The 22,570-nt window shown below is 40.7% G+C and overlaps 1 protein-coding gene across 1 annotated transcript in view; it reads left to right on the top strand.

Annotated features, from left to right (window-relative positions):
• mycbp2 (MYC binding protein 2) overlaps window positions 1-22,220 on the top strand; it is a 331,873-nt gene extending 309,653 nt beyond the window's left edge. Inside the window, 7 exon segments of the mRNA XM_020054739.3 lie at window positions 839-942; window positions 13,686-13,874; window positions 15,034-15,141; window positions 15,508-15,717; window positions 15,941-16,048; window positions 20,161-20,326; window positions 20,825-22,220. Coding sequence (XP_019910298.2) covers window positions 839-942; window positions 13,686-13,874; window positions 15,034-15,141; window positions 15,508-15,717; window positions 15,941-16,048; window positions 20,161-20,326; window positions 20,825-20,940 — 1,001 coding nt within the window. The 3' untranslated portion in view covers window positions 20,941-22,220.
• The last annotated feature ends 350 nt before the right edge of the window (window positions 22,221-22,570 follow it).

Genomic DNA, 22,570 nt, shown 5'->3' with positions numbered 1-22,570 from the left:
CCTCCCAGAGACTCCAAGAAGGTCGGGTACTCTGCACTGCCGTTCGGCCCGTAGGCACAAACAACAGTGAGAGACCTATCCCCGACACGTAGGCGCAGGGAAACGACCCTCTCGTTCACCGGGGTAAACTCCAACACATGGCGGCAGAGCCCTCTCACCATGGGCAACTCCAGAGTGGTGAAGAGTCCATCCTCTCTCAAGGAGTGTGGTTCCAGAGCCCAAGCCGTGTGTAGAGGTGATCCCGACTACCTCTAATCGGAACCTCTCAACCTCACGCACTAACTCAGGCTCCTTCCCCGCCAGCGAGGTGACATTCCACGTCCCTAGAGCCAGTTTCCGTGTCCAGAGATCGGGTTGTCTAGGCCCCTGCCTTCGACTGCCGCCCGATCCTCTTCGCACCGGCCCCTTATGGTCCCTCCTGTGGGTGGTGAGCCCACTCGAGGGCGGCCCCACGTCGCCCGTTCGGGCTGAGCCCGGCTGGGCCCCATGGGGGAAGGCCCGGCCACCAGGCACTCGCATACGAGCCCCAATCCCGGGCCTGGCTCCAGGTTGGGGCCCCGGCTGCGCCATACCGGGCGACGTCACAGTACTCAAAATTGTATTCTTCATTAAGGGGGTTTTGAACCGCTCTTAGTCTGACCCGTCGCCTAAGACCTGTTTGCCTTGGGAGACCCTACCAGGGGCATATAGCCCCAGACAACATAGCTCCTAGGGTCACTCGGGTACTCAAACCCCTCCACCACGTTAAGGTGGCAGTTCTTGGATGGGGCCTCTACATCTGCTATGTTATTTATGACTTATTAACATTCTCTTGTGCTAATGCTCTGCCTCTGTGTAGGAAAACCAGCCTCCAGCAACTCAGATGCCTGCAGGTTCTGTGGCACCAGGAATGGCACTGAGCTTTCAGCCGTGGGAAGTGTCTGCTCTGATCCAGACTGCCAGGTACTAGTAACTTGCAACCTTAGTCATAATAATAATAATTCTGGATTTAATTGATAAAGCTCTTTTCAAAGTAACACATTTGAGTTTTCGCTTATAATACCTTATCCAGGTAATAACTACCCACAATATATGTAAGTCATAATTATCCTATATTTAAACCTATTAAACATTTATTTAGCATTTATTTTTGTAAGATGTGCAAGGCACAATGCATTGAACATGCAGTTTGTACGTACAGTTGTGCTCAAAAGTTTTCATACCCTTGGAGAATTGGTAATATACAGCTCCGGAAAAATTGAGACCAGTGCACCTTTTTCTTTCCTTTCCAAAAAAGTTGAAAAGGAAAGTTTTGAATGAGGAACAGAAGCGTTCACTTTGCAGTGGTCTCTTAATTTTAACCCTTCTGTTCCTCACTCAAAACCTTCCTTTTTGACTCTATTGGAAAGGAAAGAAAAAGGTGCAGTGGTCTCTTAATTTCTTCCAGAGCTGTATGTACCCTTTGTAAAGAAAACATGAGTGAGCAGGCACTCATTTATTTCTTATTAGATTCACATTCAACTGTAGGTCATAACAGAATGGCACAATCATAAAACAAAACATGGCAACAAAGGAAAAAATGAATTGACCCCTGTTCAAAAGTCTGCATACCCTTAGTTCTTAATACTCTGTATTGCCGCTTTTAGCATCAATGACAGCATGCAGTCTTTTGTAATAGTTATCTATGAGGCCCAGAATTCTTGTAGGTGGTATAGCTGCTCGTTCGTCTTGGCAAAATGCTTCCAGGTCATGAAAAGTCTTTGGTCGTCTGGTATAAACCGCATGAGATCTCCTCAGAGTGGCTCGATGATATTAAGGTCAGGAGACTGTGATGGCCACTCCAGAACCTTCACCTTTTTCTGCTGTAACCACTGGAGGGTCAACTTGGCCTTGTGCTTAGGGTCATTGCCGTGCTGGAAAGTCCAAGATCATCCCATGCACAGCTTTCGTACAGAAGAATGCAAATTGTCTGCCATGCAGCTCATTTTTGTTTAAGTGTAGTCGTATTGTGCTACTTGAAACAACTATGCCGTCTTTTTCCAGAGTAGCCTGTATTTCTCTTGAGGTTACTTGTGGGTTTTTCTTTGTATCATGGACAATTCTTTAGGCAATTTTGGCTGAAATCTTTCTTGGTCTACCTGACCTTGGCTTGTTATTAAGAGATCCCAGAATGTTCCACTTCTTAATGAGTGATTGAACAGTACTAACTGGCATTTGCAAGGCTTTGGATATATTTTTATATCCTTTTTGTAATGTTCCATTACCTTGTTACGCAGGTCTTTTATCAATTATTTTCTGCTTCCCGTGGCCCTGTAACTAGCCTGCTCAGTGTATCTACGTGAGAGCTAACAAACTTATTGACTATTTAGACACAGACAATAATTGCAATTTAAACAGCCACAGGTGTGGGAAATTCACCTTTAATTGCCATTTTCACCTGTGTGTGTCACCTTGTTGTCTGTAACAAGGCCAAACATTCAAGGGTATGTAAACTTTTGATCATGGCCATTAGGCCATTTCTGTTATCATTATGATTTAAAAATGAGCCAAACAACTATGTGACAATAAATGGCTTCATATGATCACTATCCTTGAATAAAATAGTTTTTTTTCATGATCAGTCATATTTTCTAAATTAATGCCAAAATTTCACAATTTCTGCCAGGGTATGCAAACTTGTGAGCACAACTATATCAAAAGACATTGAAACTTTGAAACTTTACACTGTCTGTTTGTTTCAATAAAACTGATAAAATCACAACTTAGGGGATAACAGTTTGGGCTTACATTGTTGACAGCATGTAAACTGTATTTTGCCTCTGAGTGTTTATTGAAAGTATTAATAGATGCATTGTTACAGTTGTTTGTTACACTGCTCCAAATACCTGTTTCCTAATCCTAGTTATCTTCACACCTCTTACAAATGTTGCCAATTCCAGTCCAGTCGCGAGAACTACAGTCTTTAATTACTCCGTACTGGAAAGCCGGTTTATGTCGCAACTTTTAACAAAGTCAAAACCACAAAGGAACTATCTACAGTCAAGGACAATTAGAATTCTGATTGGCAACAGCTCCAGCCTGGGACATTCCTCTACTCCCACCACAGGACATTGGGACATATCGCGACACACACACCTCATCATTGTTACAACCCACCCTCCATCCGCTGTAAGGTATTAACATATCAATATAGTATAGATCATAACTTGCAATGATTCCAGCCCTTCACTTTTAACAAGTGTCCACCAGTAAAAAGATTGATATTTTGCAACTTTTACTCCATAACCCCTGCCATTACCCCCCCTTATTTTTCATCCCCCACATTACCCCCCTTCTTTTTCCTACCCCTTCATGTTTATTCAGCAAAAGCGTATACCAGTAAAATTATTTTATTGTTTAAGTGCAATAAATACAGAATTTCACCATGAATGTGTACAAATAAACATATACAATTATTCAAGTAGTGTAAACAAGTTTGACAAGAAAATGGTTGTGTGTACCCTCAAACCGATGAAACAATTGAACATGTTTTAAAGTATAAAAACAATTGAACAGTGTTACAAGGTAACAAGAAAATATGTTACGTATATTAAATTCAAATAAAATAAATATTGGGACACTAAAACAGCAGTGTAATTAAAGATACGTTTAAGTGAAAATGCTTGCTTGCAGGTTCCCACACAGCAATACAAGAATAGAAAGTTCTCAAAAGTACACTGTCTGCCAAAAGTTTGGAAGATTTCAACGGAACAAAGTATAGTGAAGACATTACTAATGTAAAATACAGCACCGTCACTATTTGAAAATTCAAATTTTTTATCAAATTTAGGCAGGCCCCATTTCTAGTAGCCATCACGCTAATACTGTATCCTTGCGTAATCATGCTAAATACCAAACACAGATGAAAGCTATTTGGTTTGTTAAATTAAGCTTAACATTGTTTTTGTGTTTCTTTTTGAGTTGACACAGCATGCAATAGACTTGCATTTCTTAAGGTCGATATTGTTAAAAATGGCAAAAAAGAAATGGCTTTCTCTAGAAACTTGTCAGTAAATCATTGTTTTGAAGAATGGAGGCTATACAACACTTGAAATTGCCCACAAAAGTAAGATTTCATAGAAAGGTGTAGAGTACAGTCTTCAAATACAAAGGACAACAGGCTTTAAGAAGGATAGAAAAAGATGTGGAAGGCCCAGATTTACAACAAACCAGAGGCTAAGTACATTAGTTTCTAGTTTGAGAAATACGCCACTCACATGTCGTCAGCTGGCAGCTTCATTGAATACTACCCGCTCAAACACAAAGACAATGTTAAGCTTCATTTAACAAACCAAATGGCTTTCAGCTGTGTATGATAAAATTGGAAGTGATTTTAGATTAGATTAAACTTTATACAAGTTTAGATTAGATTTAGATTAGATTAAACTGTACAAGTACAAGTACAAAACAACGAAATGCAGTTAGCATCTAACCAGAAGTGCAAATAACAGATATAGATAGAAAATGTAGTATTTACGAGTAGTAGTTATCAGCCATAACATTATGACCACTGACAGGTGAAGTGAATAACACTGATAATCTTGTTATCCTGTGGGATATATTGGGCAGCAAGCGAACATTCTGTTCTCAAAGTCGATGTGTTAGGAGCAGGAAAATTGGGCAAGTGTAAGGATCTGAACCACTTTGACAAGGGCCAAATTGTGATGGCTAGATGACTGAGTCAGAGCATCTCCAAAACCGCAGCCTTTGTGGTGTGTTACTATCAAAGTGGTCCAAGGAAAAAAGCGGTGAACCGGCGAAAGGGTCATGGGCATGCAAGGCTCATTGATGTACATGAGGAGCGAAGACTGGCCCGTGTGGTCTGATCCAACAGTTGAGCAACTGTAGCTCAAATTGCTGAAAAATGTAATGCTGTTACTGATACAAAGGTCTCAGAACACACAGTGCATCACAGTTTGTTGCGTATGGGGCTGCGTAGCCGCAGACCAGTCCGGGTGCCCATGCTGACCCTTGTCCACTGCCGAAAGCGCCTACAATGGGCACATGAGCATCAGAATTGGACCTTTCAGCAGGATAATGCTCCCTGCCGCAAAGCAAAAATGGTTCAGGAATGGTTTGAGGAACACAACAACGTGTTCAAGGTGTCGACTTGGCCTCCAAATTCCCCAGATCTCATTCCAATTGAGCATCTGTGGGATGTGCTAGACAAACAGGTCTGATCCATGGAAGCCTCAACTTGCAACTTACAGGACTTAACGGATCTGCTGCTAACGTCTAAGTGCCAGAATACCAGAGTACACCTTCGGAGGTCTAGTGGAGTCCATGCCTTGACAAATCAAGACTGTTTTGGTGGCATGTGTTATGCCTACACAATATAAAAATAAAAAATGCAAGCATGATGGCAGTTCAAAATGTGCAAAGATGCAGGTGCATGTGAAACTGAAATGTGCATGTGAAACTGAAATGCAGGGATAGCAGCAGTGAGGTTCCTGAGGTAGACACATGCCTGTAATAACTGAAAACTTCCATTATCAGACTTTGCAAATCAGTGTCAGAGTAGTACAAAGAGAGTAGTGCTACAAGGTCCCTGAGAGGCGGGCGGCGTTATGTTTAGTGATGGGTCATAGTGAGTTCTGAGTTCTCTGGGTCAAGGAGTTAAGCAGGGTTGCAAAATGTGGAAAGAAACTGTTCCAGAGCCTGCTAGTGGGAGAACGAAGAGACCTGTACAAACAGTTTTTGGCATGGATGTAAAGGGTCCCTGATGATCCTGCGCAGACAACACTTCTGCTGGAAGTCTATGATGGCAGGAAGCTGGGCCTCAGTGATGTGCTGGGCGGTTTTCTTCACCCGTTGCAGGGCCTTCTGATCAGCTACGGAGCAACCGCTAAACCACACTGTGGCACAGTTAGTCAGAATGCTCTTGATTGTGCAGCGGTACAAGGTGTTGGAGTGATGGTTGCTGGAAATGGGGCCTGTCTAGATCAAAAATGTATTTTTCAAATAGTGATGGTGCTTTTTTTTTATCAGTAATGTCCTGACTAAACTTTGTGATCAGTTGAAATTCTCACTTGCAGGTTCCCGCACAGCAAAGTGACAATTGAAAATAAATAGGCAATTACAGCAATGCGCCAATAAAAGGCTAAAAACAAATAAAAATGTTAAGTAATGAACAACAAAATAACTAGACCCTAATAAAGATATTTTTAATTAAATTAAAAACTACAAAGTGGAGAGTCTGGTAGCAGCAATTGAGACTTGAGTTTGTGTCTGTGCGCACAAGTCAGTCCAGTTCAAATGTCCTTTGCTGGTGATCTAATTTGATAAGGAAGCCAAAAATCCAATCTCCACATGAGACATCATGTCCTCGATTGCCCCGGTAAACCACGGCTTCTCTTCTCTTTAAATGTTCTGAGCAATCAGGTGTCCAGGGTAGGGCAGTGGTGGTCGTGGATGAGTGGAACGGTTTTCATTTTGGCGATGCCTCTTCTCCCCATAAGAGCGTCTGGCACTCCTTCGTTTGTCAGCTGATTTGATCAGGTGCTCAAACTCAGCAGAGCACCAGCTCGGAGAGGAAACCAAAAATCCACCAGGGTCTGTCTACACATTAGGCATCATGTCCTCAGTTGCCCCATTAAACTTCAGCCGAGTTCTTTCAGCCAACTAGCCAAAGCCTGTGAAAGTACAGTACACAATAAATTGAGAATGTCAGAGCTGTACAATGTCAAAATTTTTAAGTCTAGAGCGGTCCAAACATTACAGCATACACTTCACATTTAAGGAACCTAAAGGTCTTAGGATAAATTCAAATACATATTAAAAGGGATATACACCCATATTTACATGTGGCTTTATTTGATTTATTTTGTAAGAAAAATTTGTCATCACTTAGTCTAATTAAAAACAAAGGTTCTCAACACATTGTTTTTCTTTCTACACATTTATAAACAAACCTGTCTATGGCAGCCGTCTCCGCTTTTTGATGTCCCTCTTTGCTGCTTTGTCCAGGTTGCCCAATGAACACTGTTTCTCCCTTTGTGTCCAGTATCAGCTTGCAGCTCAACGTTTTAGCAATTGTAATATGCTTTATAATCCTTAATTCAATGTTGGAGTTTGCAGTCTATTTCTTACCTTTAAACTCAGTCCTGCTCCATTCTTCATCAATACATTTTATACAAATATACCACTAATTCCAACACATCAGTCTTGTGTGGACTGTTCTACCGGAGATATGAAAGACAAAGCATTCCTTTTTCAGTACAGTATTGGTGCCATCTATCACAGATTATGTACATATTCAACCAATGCAGTAGAGCAATAAATGTGAACAAATAAATGTCTAATATAAGATAAATGGTAACTGACAAGTTATGAACCATGTTAAACTCAGTAACAAGCTGTTAACCAATTTATATAACTACAGTGTTTATTGTATCGTGTTATTCCCACCAAATTATTCCTCCCCCAATGCCCTCAATCCAGACAACCCAACCCTAATATTTTAATACATTTGCATGATAAATTTCACGCAGCCACCAAACACTTATTGATTTATTTGTTTTGACTATTTTAACATGTATTTTTTTAAACGTAATATAAATTCACATTTACCTTTCATGCAGCCTATACTTCTCATCCACGCCAACAGTATTGTGTAGGTCCTTGACCGCACACTATGAAAATGGGGTACATCTTGACAATAAACTAATTATAAAAATTCTAATAAACTTACAAATCTGACATAGGTACTGTCGTTAAACCTTCGTCTTGCTAAGCTGGAATAAATACAGTCAATAGTCTGGATAATTTGCTAGGTATGTATATATATATATATAAATATATCTCTATAATTTTTTACTAGGGTTGGTTATCTAGCTACAATGCGCATAATATTGCGTACTGTAGTTAGCTACTGTAGCCAGCTAGCTAATTACCTGTAACACAAAACAACTCGCTACCGAACTTACTGTTAGCTAATGTAAGCTCTTAGTCAACTCTTACCTTGATTTGGAGTAACAAAATTACTTGGACTGCCTTGAACTGTTGTTGCGTTTTCAGTGATCTCCGCTCTGGCATTTATTTAATGCCTTAAACGTAATTTGCAGCAACGGACTTGAGTCAAGTCAAATGACAGACTTGAGTCCAGTCAAGTCACTATCCCAGCAAGCAACACGCCAGTGGCCCACCGGCGGCTCACTAGCTTTTTGCTGCTGCGGCTGCCGAGCATTTCTGAAAATTAAGAGGGTAATGCAATCATATATATATATATATATATATATATATATATATATATATATATATATATATAACACTGTACATGGCAGCAGTTAAAAAAAAAAAGAAATACAGTACTGCTGCTTAACAGCAATATCGGTTGTGCTGGAGATGTCATTCATATTCACGGCAGGTCCCTTGTACCGCCGCAACATCTTCTCCCACCTGCACGGTCAGCTGCCCCTTTCTGGTATCTGGGGACCTGTTTCTGGACAGCCTCGTCAGTGGCATCCCGGTTGGAAGGATTCTTCCTTATGGCTCCTGTAATACAGTAATCAGATATTGTACTTAAATGGTCTGACATGATTTTGAGAATTGCATGACATTCAAGACAATTGAACTGTTTCATAAAGACAACATGCTAGCGCAACTATAGTCTTGTTTTTACCTGATTTTAGAGCCAGCTGTGCCCTCGGCTTGACATTCTTTTCAGTCAGACATTTATCAGAAGCTAAAAAGCACAATGAAATGTCAATAGCTTTAACAGTGAAATAAACAAAACTTCCATATACATTTCAGAAAGGCTGTACGGTATTGCATTTTAGTAAAGTGCACACATTCAGACAAATGCAGTTTCATTAAGACAAGATACAAGTCTTGCAAGTCTAAGACAAGTCTTGTTTTTACCTGATTGTAGAGCCAGCTGTGCCCTCAGGTCGATCTTCTTTTCATTTAGCCCCTTGATCTTCTCCAAATGCTCTGAAAGTAAAGACAGACGGTCCAAATATTTAGTTATTTTACAATCAGAACTCAAATTCGCAGTGTCCGCCAAAATGTTCATTCTTACCTTCATGTGCAGAGCTAAAACTTCCCCCTACCTCTGCCTTCTTGCCCTTAAAAATAAATTGAAATTGACAAATAAAATTGAAAGCAACATGCTTAAATAACAAGCATCTGGGTTAAGTGAATGAACCCACACTTACCTATGTAGCAATCCCCTACATGGAGTATGTGGAGTACCTCTCTGGTGCCTTGGAGTACTGTGCTTGCTCCATCCTAAAAATAAACATAAAAGTTAGTGAACAGGTTAATATGGTGAAACCAAGTAAACATTGGAGCAATTACAAGATCAACATGTAATTCACATACCTCCAGGGCTGCAATCCACATTGTGGTGTAGATGTGCGTCATTGGTGTGGTAGGGGCCCACACTGGAACGATTTTCACTCCTCTGGCGGTACACATGTCCGGTCTCTCACGTATCTAGGAAAAGTTAAGGTTTTGTAAGCATTTACCCTGCAAAACGTACTTTCATTCCAAGTTTCAAATTGTTATTATGTTTTCAAATTCACGTCATCACCTGAAAGCAATGTTTAGAAAAGAGGTTTAAAAAACCGGCAGCATAACCAACACACATTGGCTAGCTAAGAACAATGTGGATACACAAAGACACCTCAGGAACGGAATTGTAATTAGTGCAGGTTTAGCCAGTCTATCTAAATTTGCTGCTAAGAGTAATGTTATCCACATGATGTGGATAACGTTACACAAAGAAACACGATTTAGCTAACGTTACATATCAGTTGTTAAAAGTTACAAGGACTAAGCACATATTATAACATTCTAACTTCTTGATACCCTAAGAAACACGATTTAGACAAGTTAGCTAACGATGTTACCATACCTGTTCAACACGAAGAAGCAAGGGTGACTGTAGGTATTTAATCTCAGGCCAATGCTGTTTTTTTCAACCTCATTTTCTATAACTTGTTTTCCCGCCAATGGTTTAGAACTTGTGTTCAGCTACCAGTAACTTGACTAAAGAATTTGAATGTTAATAGAATATTGCAAACAGTCCTTGTTTAATACAAAACAGTCATTACGTTCTTACTCAGTGACCTAACAACACTTAACGCTAGTTATTTATAATAGAACAGAACTCATCATAGCTATGTTGGTGACTAGGCGTTCAACAATTTTCAGTCTGATGTCCAAAAAATCCTTGATGTTCATTTGTTTTGGGAGTTCATCAAATTATAGTAAAACAATGTAATGTTGTACACTCACCTAAAGGATTATTAGGCACACCTGTTCAATTTTTCATTAATGCAATTATCTAATCAACCAATCACATGGCAGTTGCTTCAATGCAAGGGTGTGGTCCTGGTCAAGACGATCTCCTGAACTCCAAACTGAATGTCAGAATGGGAAAGAAAGGAGATTTAAGCGATTTTGAGCGTGGCATGGTGGTTGGTGCCAGATGGGCCGGTCTGAGTATTTCACAATCTGCTCAGTTACTGGGATTTTCACGCACAACCATTGCTAGGGTTTACAAAGAATGGTGTGAAAAGGGAAAAACATCCAGTATGCGGCAGTCCTGTGGGCGAAAATGCCTTGTTGATGCTAGAGGTCACAGGAGAATGGGCCGACTGATTCAAGCTGATAGAAGAGCAACTTTGACTGAAATAACCACTCGTTACAACCGAGGTATGCAGCAAAGCATTTGGGAAGCCACAACACGCAGCTACAACAGCAGAAGACCCCACTGGGTACCACTCATCTCCACTATAAATAGGAAAAAGAGGCTACAATTTGCACGAGCTCACCAAAATTGGACAGTTGAAGACTGGAAGAATGTTGCCTGGTCTGATGAGTCTCGATTTCTGTTGACACATTCAGATGGTCGATTTAGAATTTGGCGTAAACAGAATGAGAACATGGATCCATCATGCCTTGTTACCACTGTGCAGGCTGGTGGTGGTGGTGTAATAGTGTGGGGGATGTGTTCTTGGCACACTTTAGGCCCCTTAGTGCCAATTGGGCATCGTTTAAATTCCACGGCCAACCTGAGCATTGTTTCTGACCATGTCCATCCCTTTATGACCACCATGTACCCATCCTCTGATGGCTACTTCCAGCAGGATAATGCACCATGTCACAAAGCTTGAATCATTTCAAATTGGTTTCTTGAACATGACAATGAGTTCAGTGTACTGAAATGGATCTCAACCCAATAGAGCATCTTTGGGATGTGGTGGAACGGGAGCTTCATGCCCTGGATGTGCATCCCACAAATCTCCATCAACTGCAAGATGCTGTCCTATCAATATGGGCCAACATTTCTAAAGAATGCTTTCAGCACCTTGTTGAATCAATGCCACTTAGAATTAAGGCAGTTCTGAAGGCGAAAGGGGGTCAAACACAGTATTAGTATGGTGTTCCTAATAATCCATTAGGTGAGTGTACATATCCTGTTCTCTTCCTCTCCAGAAACAATCCCTAGCTAGCTAGCCATTATCCTCAAGAGCTTGATGTAGGTCTGAGACCGATTGCCATGACTTAATAACATCTGCTGTAAGAGCCAATTAGTGCCATTTGTATAAATAGGAATCTTTGGTTCCTCAGGGTGCAACCTGGAAGCGCAGTTTTTGACCACATACACCACATACGGACATATACACACACCAACACCACACAAGCATACATACATGCAGTAATTTGTCTGGACTACTACTACTTTTCATTTGTGTTTCATTTGCAATTATTTCTGATATTATTTGCCTTCCCCCTAAAAAGCTGTTTGTCATATCAAATGAAGATAGAGAGGATTTGTATAGGGTTTTCACATTATTACAGGTGCTGGTCATAAAATTTGAATATCATCAAAAAGTTGATTTATTTCAGTAATTCCATTCAAAGTGAAACTTGTATAACGTATACATTCATTCCACACAGACTGATATTTCAAGTGTTTATTTCTTTTAATTTTGATGATTATAACTGACAACTAATGAAAACCCCAAAATCAGTAGCTCAGAAAATTAGAATATTGTGAAAAGGTTCAATATTGAAGACACCTGCTAATTAACCCAAAACACCTGCAAAGGCCTTTAAATGGTCTCTCAGTCTAGTTCTGTAGGCTACACAATCGTGGGGAAGACTGCTGACTTGACAGCTGTCCAAAAGACAACCATTGGCACCTTGCACAACAAGGGCAAGACACAAAAGGTCATAACTAAAGAGGCTGGCTGTTCACAGAGCTCTGTGTCCAAGCACATTAATAGCGAGGCAAAGGGAAGGAAAAGATGTGGTAGAAAAAGTGTACAATCAATAGGGATAACCGCACCCTGGAGAGGATTGTGAAACAAAACCCATTCAAAAACTTGGGGGATATTCACAAAGAGTGGACTGCAGCTGGAGTCAGTGCTTCAAGAGCCATCACACACAGACGTATGCAAGACATGGGTTTCAGCTGTCACATTCCTTGTGTCAAGCCACTCCTGAACAAGACACAGCGTCAGAAGCGTCTCGTCTGGGCTAATGACAAAAAGGACTGGACTGCTGCGAAGTTATGATCTCTGATGAAAGTAAATTGATCATTTCCTTTGGAAATCAAGGTCCCAGAGTCTGGAGGAAGAGAGGAGAGGCACAGAATCCATGTTGCTTGAAGTCCAGTGTAAAGTTTCCACAGTCAGTGATGGTTTGGGTTGCCATGTCATTTGCTGGTGTTGGTCCACTGTGGTCCAAGGTCCAAGGTCAACGCAGCTGTCTACCAGGAAGTTTTAGAGCACTTCATGCTTCCTGCTGCTGACCAACTTTATGGAGATGCAGATTTTTTTGAATGGAATTACTGAAATAAATCAACTTTTTGATGATATTCTAATTTTATGACCAGCACCTGTATATCCATTCAGCTGACATTGTTTCTTGAACCTTGCAGTATAACATCAATCTTCTTGTGAATCTGATTCCTAAAACAGCCTTTTTAATAAAGGCCTTTATTCAGTGACTCCTTTATTATTTTATTTATCCTTTGATGTCATTGTATTGCCTGATTTTTATAGATTTCTATTGTTTACAAAAGTGTGTGGATGTATGCCATTCACTTCACAGAAATATTTTGATTTGATATTGGATCATCTTTAAATGAGGGGATATATATGACCCTCTATAGGCTGCATATCTCTCAAGCTTCCCACTGGGGGCTTTTGCCCAAAAGGAATATATTTCGTTAAAGGTGGTTATTACAATTCTTCATTTTTTTTTACACTCTGTAACTGGCCCTTTCATGCTGTATTAGCAAAGGGTGACTGGGCAGACTTGTGGTCAAGTTGTTGGGTCTAATCCCTGAGCTGACATGGGACAGTTAACCCAAGGGACAGTTAAGTCTTCCTAATTGTTGCTTTAAATAAGAATTTGTTGTTCACATACTTACCTTGTAGAATAGCACAGATGCAAAATCAGTCAAAAATACTTCAAGACAAAGTTACAACAAGCTGATTCATGTCCTGTATGATTGGTTACATGACAGCTGTCCTTTATCAACCTAAGTATTCTGAATCATAACAACATACAGTCAATCATCAAGTTAATAGACTAAAAATGGAATTGACTGCAACTCTGCTGGTATTAAACTGCATTTACATTGCAAAATGTGTTGCAATATTAAAACTGCTTTGACTAACATTGAATTTGATCCTGTGTGCCCACTGTAGGAGTATGCCAAGCTGGCTTGTTGTAAGACCCACACATGCGGCCACCCCTGTGGTGGGGTGAAGAACGAGGAGAGTTGCCTGCCCTGTCTGCATGGTTGTGACAAGAGCACAGGCTGCCTGAAACAGGATGCTGATGACATGTGCATGATATGCTTCACAGAGGCGCTATCTGCTGCACCTGCTGTCCAGGTACACTAGACAGTACACAGAAGAAAATACATGAATGTAACTTTATATTGCGTTTCAATTATGCTTTATGACTAACTTGAATGAAATTGCTCAGTTAGTATCTGTTTCTTTCAAACAGTTTTATTTCAGTTGGTTTTAATGCACCAAGGCAGACTCACCAGACCAGACTATATTATAAACCAGAAAAAGAACCAGGCAAGCCCAGTTCATCTGGTCCGCAAATAAAAGCCATAAATGATGTTACCCTTACTGGATTCAAATCCATGTTTCCAACGGAATGGCTGTTTCTTTAACCACTACACCCGGTGCTATATGTTTGTCCGTTGTCGGAATAGCAACTTGACATGCGATTTTGTCACGTGGTAACATCACGATTTTGTCATGTGGTAACATTCAAGTTTCAATATTTTGCTAGACACCACTAAACATTGTGTTAAACTGACTAACGTTTGTTATGAAGTTTTCCTCCACTACAACTAGCATCTATGAAATGTATGGCTTTTGCCACTGGCCGTTTTAATAGCTTATTAGCCAGTAATAGGCTTGCTAGTTGTTTTTTTTCATTCATGAATGACATTGAGACAATAACTATAAATATAGGTGACGATAACTGACTTTTTTTGCCAAGTGAAAAGAAGAGAGAATCGTGGAAATCCTTACTCTTTTACTGCCCAAGGGGTTTTGATCTAGCCTATATTACCCCAAAAAGCAAGCATGGATGAGTACTTTGAAAATTCACCAGAAATAGTCGCAGTATAAACAGTTTTATTTTAGGCTTAAAATAGCGTAGCTACTGAAGGTTGTAGCCAACAATGTTTTTGTCTATCCAAACACAAGACCTATTGGATGCCGGTCCGCATCTCTAACTACTACGCTATTTAACAAGGAGTAGTCAGTCAGGCACTCACTCACTCACTCAGTAAGAGACATTCGCTTTTCTTGGCCGGCTCAGCTAACGTGGTCCGGCAAAAAAGTGGTGTTTCCATCCTTTTAGAAGTTACTTTCTTTTAAATTGCTGTTTTACAGCCTATTATTTTACATATACATTTTTATGTTTTAAATATGTGTGTTACCAAATTAATATGTGTGTTATATAATTAAATGTGTGTGATTGATTAACAAGGTGATTCATTGATTGTGGTTCTGTTATGTCACTCAGCTGGACTGCAGTCATGTGTTCCATCTCCAGTGCACCCGTCGTGTCCTGGAGAACCGCTGGCTTGGGCCCAGAATCACCTTTGGATTCATGTCCTGCCCAATCTGCAAGGTACTATTAACCTTGTTTAGTCCCACCCACTCAAACACATTTCTATCCATAAGGAAATATATTATATTGTGGAGATTTTATTTTATTGTGGTTTTATTGATTAAAATGTGATGACTCAATTCCCAAATCCCCAGTTACCGCACCCACATTGACCTCTAGATGCTTCAATAGAATTACAATTCTATTGAAGCGTTGCTCATTTTCCTTTTAAATATATTTTTCTTACCAGAAATGTCTAATTCTGCATATTATTTTGAAAAATATAATTTATATTTAATGTCATCACCAGCTATCAAAGCACAGCTGTCAAAGACAACTGCCACAAAATGGCTACACCCTTGACAACTTGAGTTTTATTTCTCCCAGAACAAGATCAACCATTCAGTCATCAAGGATCTATTGGACCCTATTAAAGAGCTATTTGAGGATGTACGGAGGAAGGCTCTAATGAGAATGGAATATGAGGGGCTGCACAAGAGTGAGGCCATCACCACTCCAGGGGCCCGCTTCCACAATGACCCAGCCGGCTTCGCAATGAACCGTTATGCTTACTATGTCTGCTACAAGTGTAAGAAGGTAGGCAGACATCTTTTTGCATTTAATATTTTAGTTAATAGAATAGACATTTTAATTAAAAAACATCACTTTTTTAAGTTAATGCATTTTGCCAGTATACCAAAAGTCTTACAGTTTTTTCTGTGTTGAATATTTTGAAAAGTAATGTTTTTCCGATACTGTTGGTTAGTTTTTCTATTTAGGTAGGCTTATCCCCTGATCCCTTGCCTTCATTTCTCTGCAGGCATATTTTGGGGGAGAGGCACGCTGTGATGCGGAGGCTGGACAAGGAGATGACTACGACCCCAGCGAGCTTATCTGTGGAGCATGCTCAGATGTCTCCAGGGCACAGGTTGGTAGAGGAAAAGGTCCAGCATTGACAATATAAGGTAGCATTGATAAAAGGAAAAGGTAGAACTGACAATACATTGATAAAACCTTGCTGCCTACTTTGTGGTTTCTAAGTTTGGATAGTAAGACACATCCAGACACTCCTGAATTGATAATGCTTTCACTTCAAATGAGGGCACTGTATGACTGTTTTTCCAGTACTATGATGTTTTTTGTACTGAAATGTTTCAATTACATTGCAGGCTATATATACATTACCGTTCAAAAGTTTGGAGTTACTTAGAAATATCCTTGTTTTCTATGAAAGCATACATGAAATGAGTTTGTATAGGAAATTTTGTAATTGACAAGGTTAGAAATAATGTTTTTTTTATTGAAATAATAGTTTCCTTCAAACTGCTTTTGTCAAAGAATCCTCGATTTAGAGCAATTACAGTCTTGCAGAACTTAGGCATTCTAGTTGTCAATTTGTTGAGGTAATCTGAAGAGATTTCACTCAATGCTTCCTGAAGCACCTCCCATAGATGGCGTCAAGCACTCCTCAGCATCTTTTCATATGGTCTGCATCTGATGAATTTTGTTCTTCAAATTTAGATTTGTCCGTCCATAACACTTTTTTACAATCTTCCTCTGTCCAGTGTCTGTGTTATTTTGCCCATCTTCCATCCATCCATCCATCCATCCATCTTCTTCCGCTTATCCGGGGCCGGGTCGCTGGGGCAGCAGTCTAAGCAGGGATGCCCAGACTTCCCTCTCCCCAGACACTTCCTCTAGCTCTTCCGGGGGGACACCGAGGCGTTCCCAGGCCAGCCGGGAGACATAGTCCCTCCAGCGTGTCCTAGGTCTTCCCCGGGTCTCCTCCCGGTGGGACGGGACCGGAACACCTTCCCAGGAAGGCGTTCCGGAGGCATCCGAAACAGATGCCCAAGCCACCTCAGCTGACCCCTCTCGATGTGGAGGAGCAGCGGCTCTACTCTGAGTTCCTCCCGGGTGACCGAGCTTCTCACCCTATCTCTAAGGGATCGCCCGGCCACCCTGCGGAGAAAGCTCATTTCGGCCGCCTGTATCCGGGATCTTGTCCTTTCGGTCATGACCCAAAGCTCATGACCATAGGTGAGAGTAGGAACGTAGATTGACTGGTAAATCGAGAGCTTCGCCTTGCGGCTCAGCTCTTTCTTCACCACGACAGACCGATACATCGACTGCATTACTGCAGAAGCTGCACTGATCCATCTGTCGTTCCATCCTTCCCTCACTCGTGAACAAGACCCCTAGATACTTAAACTCCTCCACTTGAGGCAGGCACTCTCCACCAACCTGAAGTGGGCAAGCCACCCTTTTCCGACTGAGGACCATGGCCTCGGATTTGGAGGTACTGATTTTCATCCCCACCGCTTCACACTCGGCTGCAAACCGTCCCAGTGCATGCTGAAGGTCCTGGTTAGAAGGGGCCAACACGACAACATCATCTGCAAAGAGCAGAGACGAAATTGTGTGGTCCCCAAACCTGACACCCTCCGGCCCCTGGCTGCGCCTAGAAATTCTGTCCATAAAAATTACGAACAGAACCGGCGACAAAGGGCAGCCCTGCCGGAGTCCAACATGCACTGGGAACAAGTCTGACTTACTGCCGGCAATGCGGACCAAGCTCCTGCTTCGGTTGTACAGGGACCTGACAGCCCTTAGCAAAGGACCCAGGACCCCATATTCCCGAAGCACCCTCCACAAGATGCCGCGAGGGACACAGTCGAATGCCTTCTCCAAATCCACAAAACACATGTGGATTGGTTGGGCAAACTCCCATGAACCCTCCAACACCCCGTAGAGGGTATAGAGCTGGTCCAGTGTTCCACGGCCCGGACGAAAACCACACTGTTCCTCCTGAATCCGAGGTTCTACTATCGACCGTATTCTCTTCTCCAGAACCCTGGCATAGACTTTCCCGGGGAGGCTGAGAAGTGGGATCCCCCTATAGTTGGAACACACCCTCCGGTCCCCCTTCTTAAAAAGAGGGACCACCACCCCGGTCTGCCATCCCAGAGGCACTGTCCCCGACCGCCACCCGATGTTGCACAGGCGTGTCAACCAAGACAGCCCCACAACATCCAGAGACTTGAGGTACTCAGGGCGGATCTCATCCACCCCCGGTGCCTTGCCACCGAGGAGTTTCTTGACCACCTCTGTGACTTCAGCCCGGGTGATGGATGAGTCCACCTCTGAGCCCTCATCCTCTGCTTCCTCAATGGAAGACGTGACAGCGGGATTGACCATTAGTAACACTGGGCTCTGGAACCACACTCCTATTAGCACAATAATCCCAAAAGCTTGGGTGGGCTTTGTGGGAGCTGCTTGTGGAAGTAGCAAGGACAGGAGTAGCAACATAAGTTAATAAGCAATTGCAATTGAAATGCCTAAGAGAGATTACGGATGAGGCAGGGAGAATTTTGTTGATGCTTTGTGAGATCCAGGGTAACAGTATTATACTTGCCAATGTATATGCTACAAATATAGATGATCCTGCATTTTTTGGACTACTTGAGAAGAATTTGGGGACAGTCCAATTATAATAGGGGTGATTTTAATGAAGTAATGGACCCAGTATTTGATTGTTGCTCACCATCGGCCCGCACTTCTAGAGGGCATGTGGTGCTCAAGGATATGCCCAAGGCGTCTGGTTTGGTAGATGTATGGCGGCTACAAAACCCATCATGAAGGCATTATACATTATTCTCTTCACCCCAAAGATCTATTTCTAGGATAGATTTCTTTCTGGTATCTCAGTCGCTGATATCTGCTATAGTATCAAGTGACATCGGTAATATAATTCTTTCAGACCATAGCCCAATATTTCTCCACATACTATCCTTTAATAGGCCAGATAGATCGACTAGATGAAGAGTAAATTCAAGCCTTTTATTATGTGAGACCTTTAAGGAATCATTCAGATCACAAATTAATCTCTACATAGACACCAATATGCCAACAGCTCCTTCAGCTGATTTAGCTTGGGAGGCTCTGAAAGCCTTTTTGAGAGTTCACATAATTCAACACTCTTCGTTTAAGAAGGAAAACTATACTAAACTTCAGGAACTTGAAAAACAGATCGGAATTACAGGGTCAATCTTATAACATAACATGTCCTCTGAAAATCTTACCTGGCTGACTATACTGAAGTACGAGTTTAATTAATTTATGAACCAAAGGGAAGAATTCCTTCTCTTTCGAGCTAGACAGAAATAATTTGAGGAGGGAGATAAGGCTGGTGACTACTCGCCAGATACATTATACAAAAAGAAGGAAATGCAGCGTTTCCGCTGGCGCCAAACACTGGTGTTTTACCCTAAAGTCCAGACTTTTTTCTGTTTCTACTGACACGGGCCATTGCAAGTCAGCCACTAGGCCATGGCCGAGTAGCCCGGCTCTCACTTGGTCCCAAGCCCTGGACTTTAGCACTTAGGGTGGGGTTTACATTGTAGCAAAGTGTCATTTCTTCAGTGTTGTCACATGAAGAGATATAATCAAATATTTACAAAAATGTGAGGGGTGTACTCATTTCTGTGAGATACTGTGTATATACTTTTATTTTGTCTTTGTCTGTTGTCGTGGTTGTATATACTTTTTTTTAATGTAACTTTTATTTATGTTTCATGTCAACCTGATATAGTCGTTTGTGATTGAAAATTTGCATATGTTTTGTTAGTCGTGAAAATAATAAACTATTCATTATAAAAAATCGGCACAACAGTTTCCAGCTGTGCTAACATAAAAAGGGGTTTCTATTGATTAATAAGCCTTTTAAAATGTTAAACTTGGATTAGCAAACACAACATGCCACTGATAATGGCAATTTTTTATGTGCTACAATAGTCATGTAGAACTTTAACGTCCCCACTGTATTTCTAACATCGATTTGATGATATTTTAATGGACAAGAACATTTATTTTCTTTCAAAAACAAGGACCACAAACTTTTGAACAGTAATGTACTGTATATCATTAAAAAATACAACATTATTAATTCTAAATACATAAAAATGATATATAAAGCTCTACAATATATTTGTCACATTATATGGAAAGCAATGTATTTAAACATCCATGTTCTGCTGGCAGATGTGTTCCAAGCATGGAACAGACTTCTTGGAGTACAAATGCCGGTACTGCTGCTCGGTGGCTGTGTTCTTCTGCTTTGGTACCACTCATTTCTGTAACGCCTGCCATGACGACTTCCAGAGGATGACTAGTGTACCCAAGGAGGAGCTACCTCACTGTCCTGCAGGTATGGACTTCCCAATTGAAATGTATGATCATAACAGTTTTTTTTCTCTTCGTTGAAAGTATTCCATCTTAAAAACATAACTAAACACTGTTTGAAGGACTGTGTTTATGCTAAGCAAATACTGAACAAAATATAAAAGATTGCATTTGATTATAGTATTCCTTGAACACTCATAGACATTGGCCTATATGTAAATGGACACAAAAACATGTTTATAACTGCCTATAATAAATGTCTATGTACGACCATGGTAGCAATTAAAAACACTTTAGGGTAAATTGTCATACTAACAGTAAGGAGGACAAATGTGTTCACTTAAAACAAGATCTGAATCCAAACATTACACTTTACATTTTACGTTAACTGTACTTTTTCAGGAAATGTTCTGTATATGCAACTTCAGAAAAAACTATTACAATTAAAAAATGTTTGAGTTAGATGTGAATCCAAGTGGTCCCATCATCTTCAAATTGAACACAGTTCTCCTTTCATCCTCAGGTCCCAAAGGCAAGCAGTTGGAAGGGACAGAGTGCCCGTTACACGTGGTTCACCCACCCACCGGCGAGGAATTTGCACTAGGGTGTGGAGTATGCAGGAATGCCCATACTTTTTAAAAACACCCAGGTCGGAATACCTGGAGACCTGTATTGAACACACATTCTTCTACTGTGACTGCAGGCTGTTTGATAAAGCCTGAATCACATATCTCCTTGAGTTGGCTCTTGTGTTGTCAGATGGCCCTGGAAACTTTACCAGGATTTCTACCTTACCCAAGAGTCTAGATTTGTGCTCTTCTACCTACCAACAAGAGTTGTCAAGGCTTTACTCCAAAACATACAAAGAGTTATATGGATTGCAAAGGTAACTTCCATGTTAAAAGTAAAATTATTAAAAATAACATAAAAACCTGTGACGTGTTTGCATGCAGCCGTTGTAACCCCTCGGCTTCCATAGATGTTGCACACCTAATCACTGAAGTGTAACAATTTATTGAAGATTAAAAAATGTAATATGGAAAAAAGTTTGCTTAAGGCAGGAGTGGACAAACTTGGATATATAAAAGAAAAAAATAACAGAAAGGCGGTAGCTTCCTAACTGAAATATTGTTGTATGTAAACTGACTTTTTCTTAATCCTGTACAGTATTCTCTCCACTGTCGAGTGCATCATGAGTTGACAGACAAAAAAAAAGACAGGAATAAAAAGAATGTTAAGAATATTATGTTTGGGAGGCAAATAGTGTACGATATATCTTGTATATAATGATAGTATCCAAAATAGCTGTATTCCGAAGTTGCTACTCTACACTTCAGTTCCGATTGATATTCTGGGTTATGTTTTGAGCCAGAACTTTTAATGAAGTGCAATACTGGGTGTGCCTCCCTTCCTGCAGCTGTTTAACCTATGGAATGTATGTCAATATAAGCCACTGTACATTTTTATACAGTGATGAACCCGGTCATGTATTCTCCCCACTGAAATGTCAGATTACTTCTGAAGATAATGAGAAGCCCAGAGTATGCACAGTATGAAGGTTGATTGGTGTAAACCTGTTTTCAGCTATGTGATAGTGGAAAAAAAATATATAGCTTTTTTTGGAAAAAATCAATAATCAACTCAGAAGAAGGGCATACTATAGGCTACCATTGTATTGTAAAGAAGTGATGACTGAACATTTTTGGGGGCTAGTCTTCACATCGAATATAAAAAATAATTGTGGTTCCGTAATGCTTTTCCATTAGTAGGAGGCAGGGACATGGGGGTCTCAGTATAGAGGTGTGAGAAAAAAAAAACAGCTGCTGTTATAAAAGCTTAATACTTGTGAATCTGCTCTGTAATATCTGTGGTGGATGGAGTTGGATGGTAATAAACCAGGTTCTTTGTTTCGCAAGGTACATTTAAAAGGACTCAAACTTTATTTCAGCCAGTTGTAGTTTTACCAAACACACTAGCAATTAAATAATTTAATTTAAGATACTGCTGATACTGATGTGAGTGCCCATCAACAATGTTGGTGAACTTATACAACAATCTGAACAGCCTTGCCATTTTAATTAAAAATGAATGTTTAAATCTGTAATCAATGCTCCAATTAGACCTTTCCTAGAACCAAAAATCAGGCGGATTTATGAGGGTTAATTTGAAGGGTTAATTTGTCCAATTACTTTGGTAATAAAATGGTTTATGGATGCAAATACCCTCAAATTAAGTTTAGAAAGACTGCACTAACTTCATAGTCATTGTT

The sequence above is a fragment of the Esox lucius genome, chromosome 16 (genome assembly GCF_011004845.1).
Source record: "Esox lucius isolate fEsoLuc1 chromosome 16, fEsoLuc1.pri, whole genome shotgun sequence".
NCBI lineage: Eukaryota > Metazoa > Chordata > Actinopteri > Esociformes > Esocidae > Esox > Esox lucius.
The sequence above is the reverse complement of the archived record's forward strand: the minus strand, read 5'-3'. Positions and strand labels throughout refer to the sequence as shown.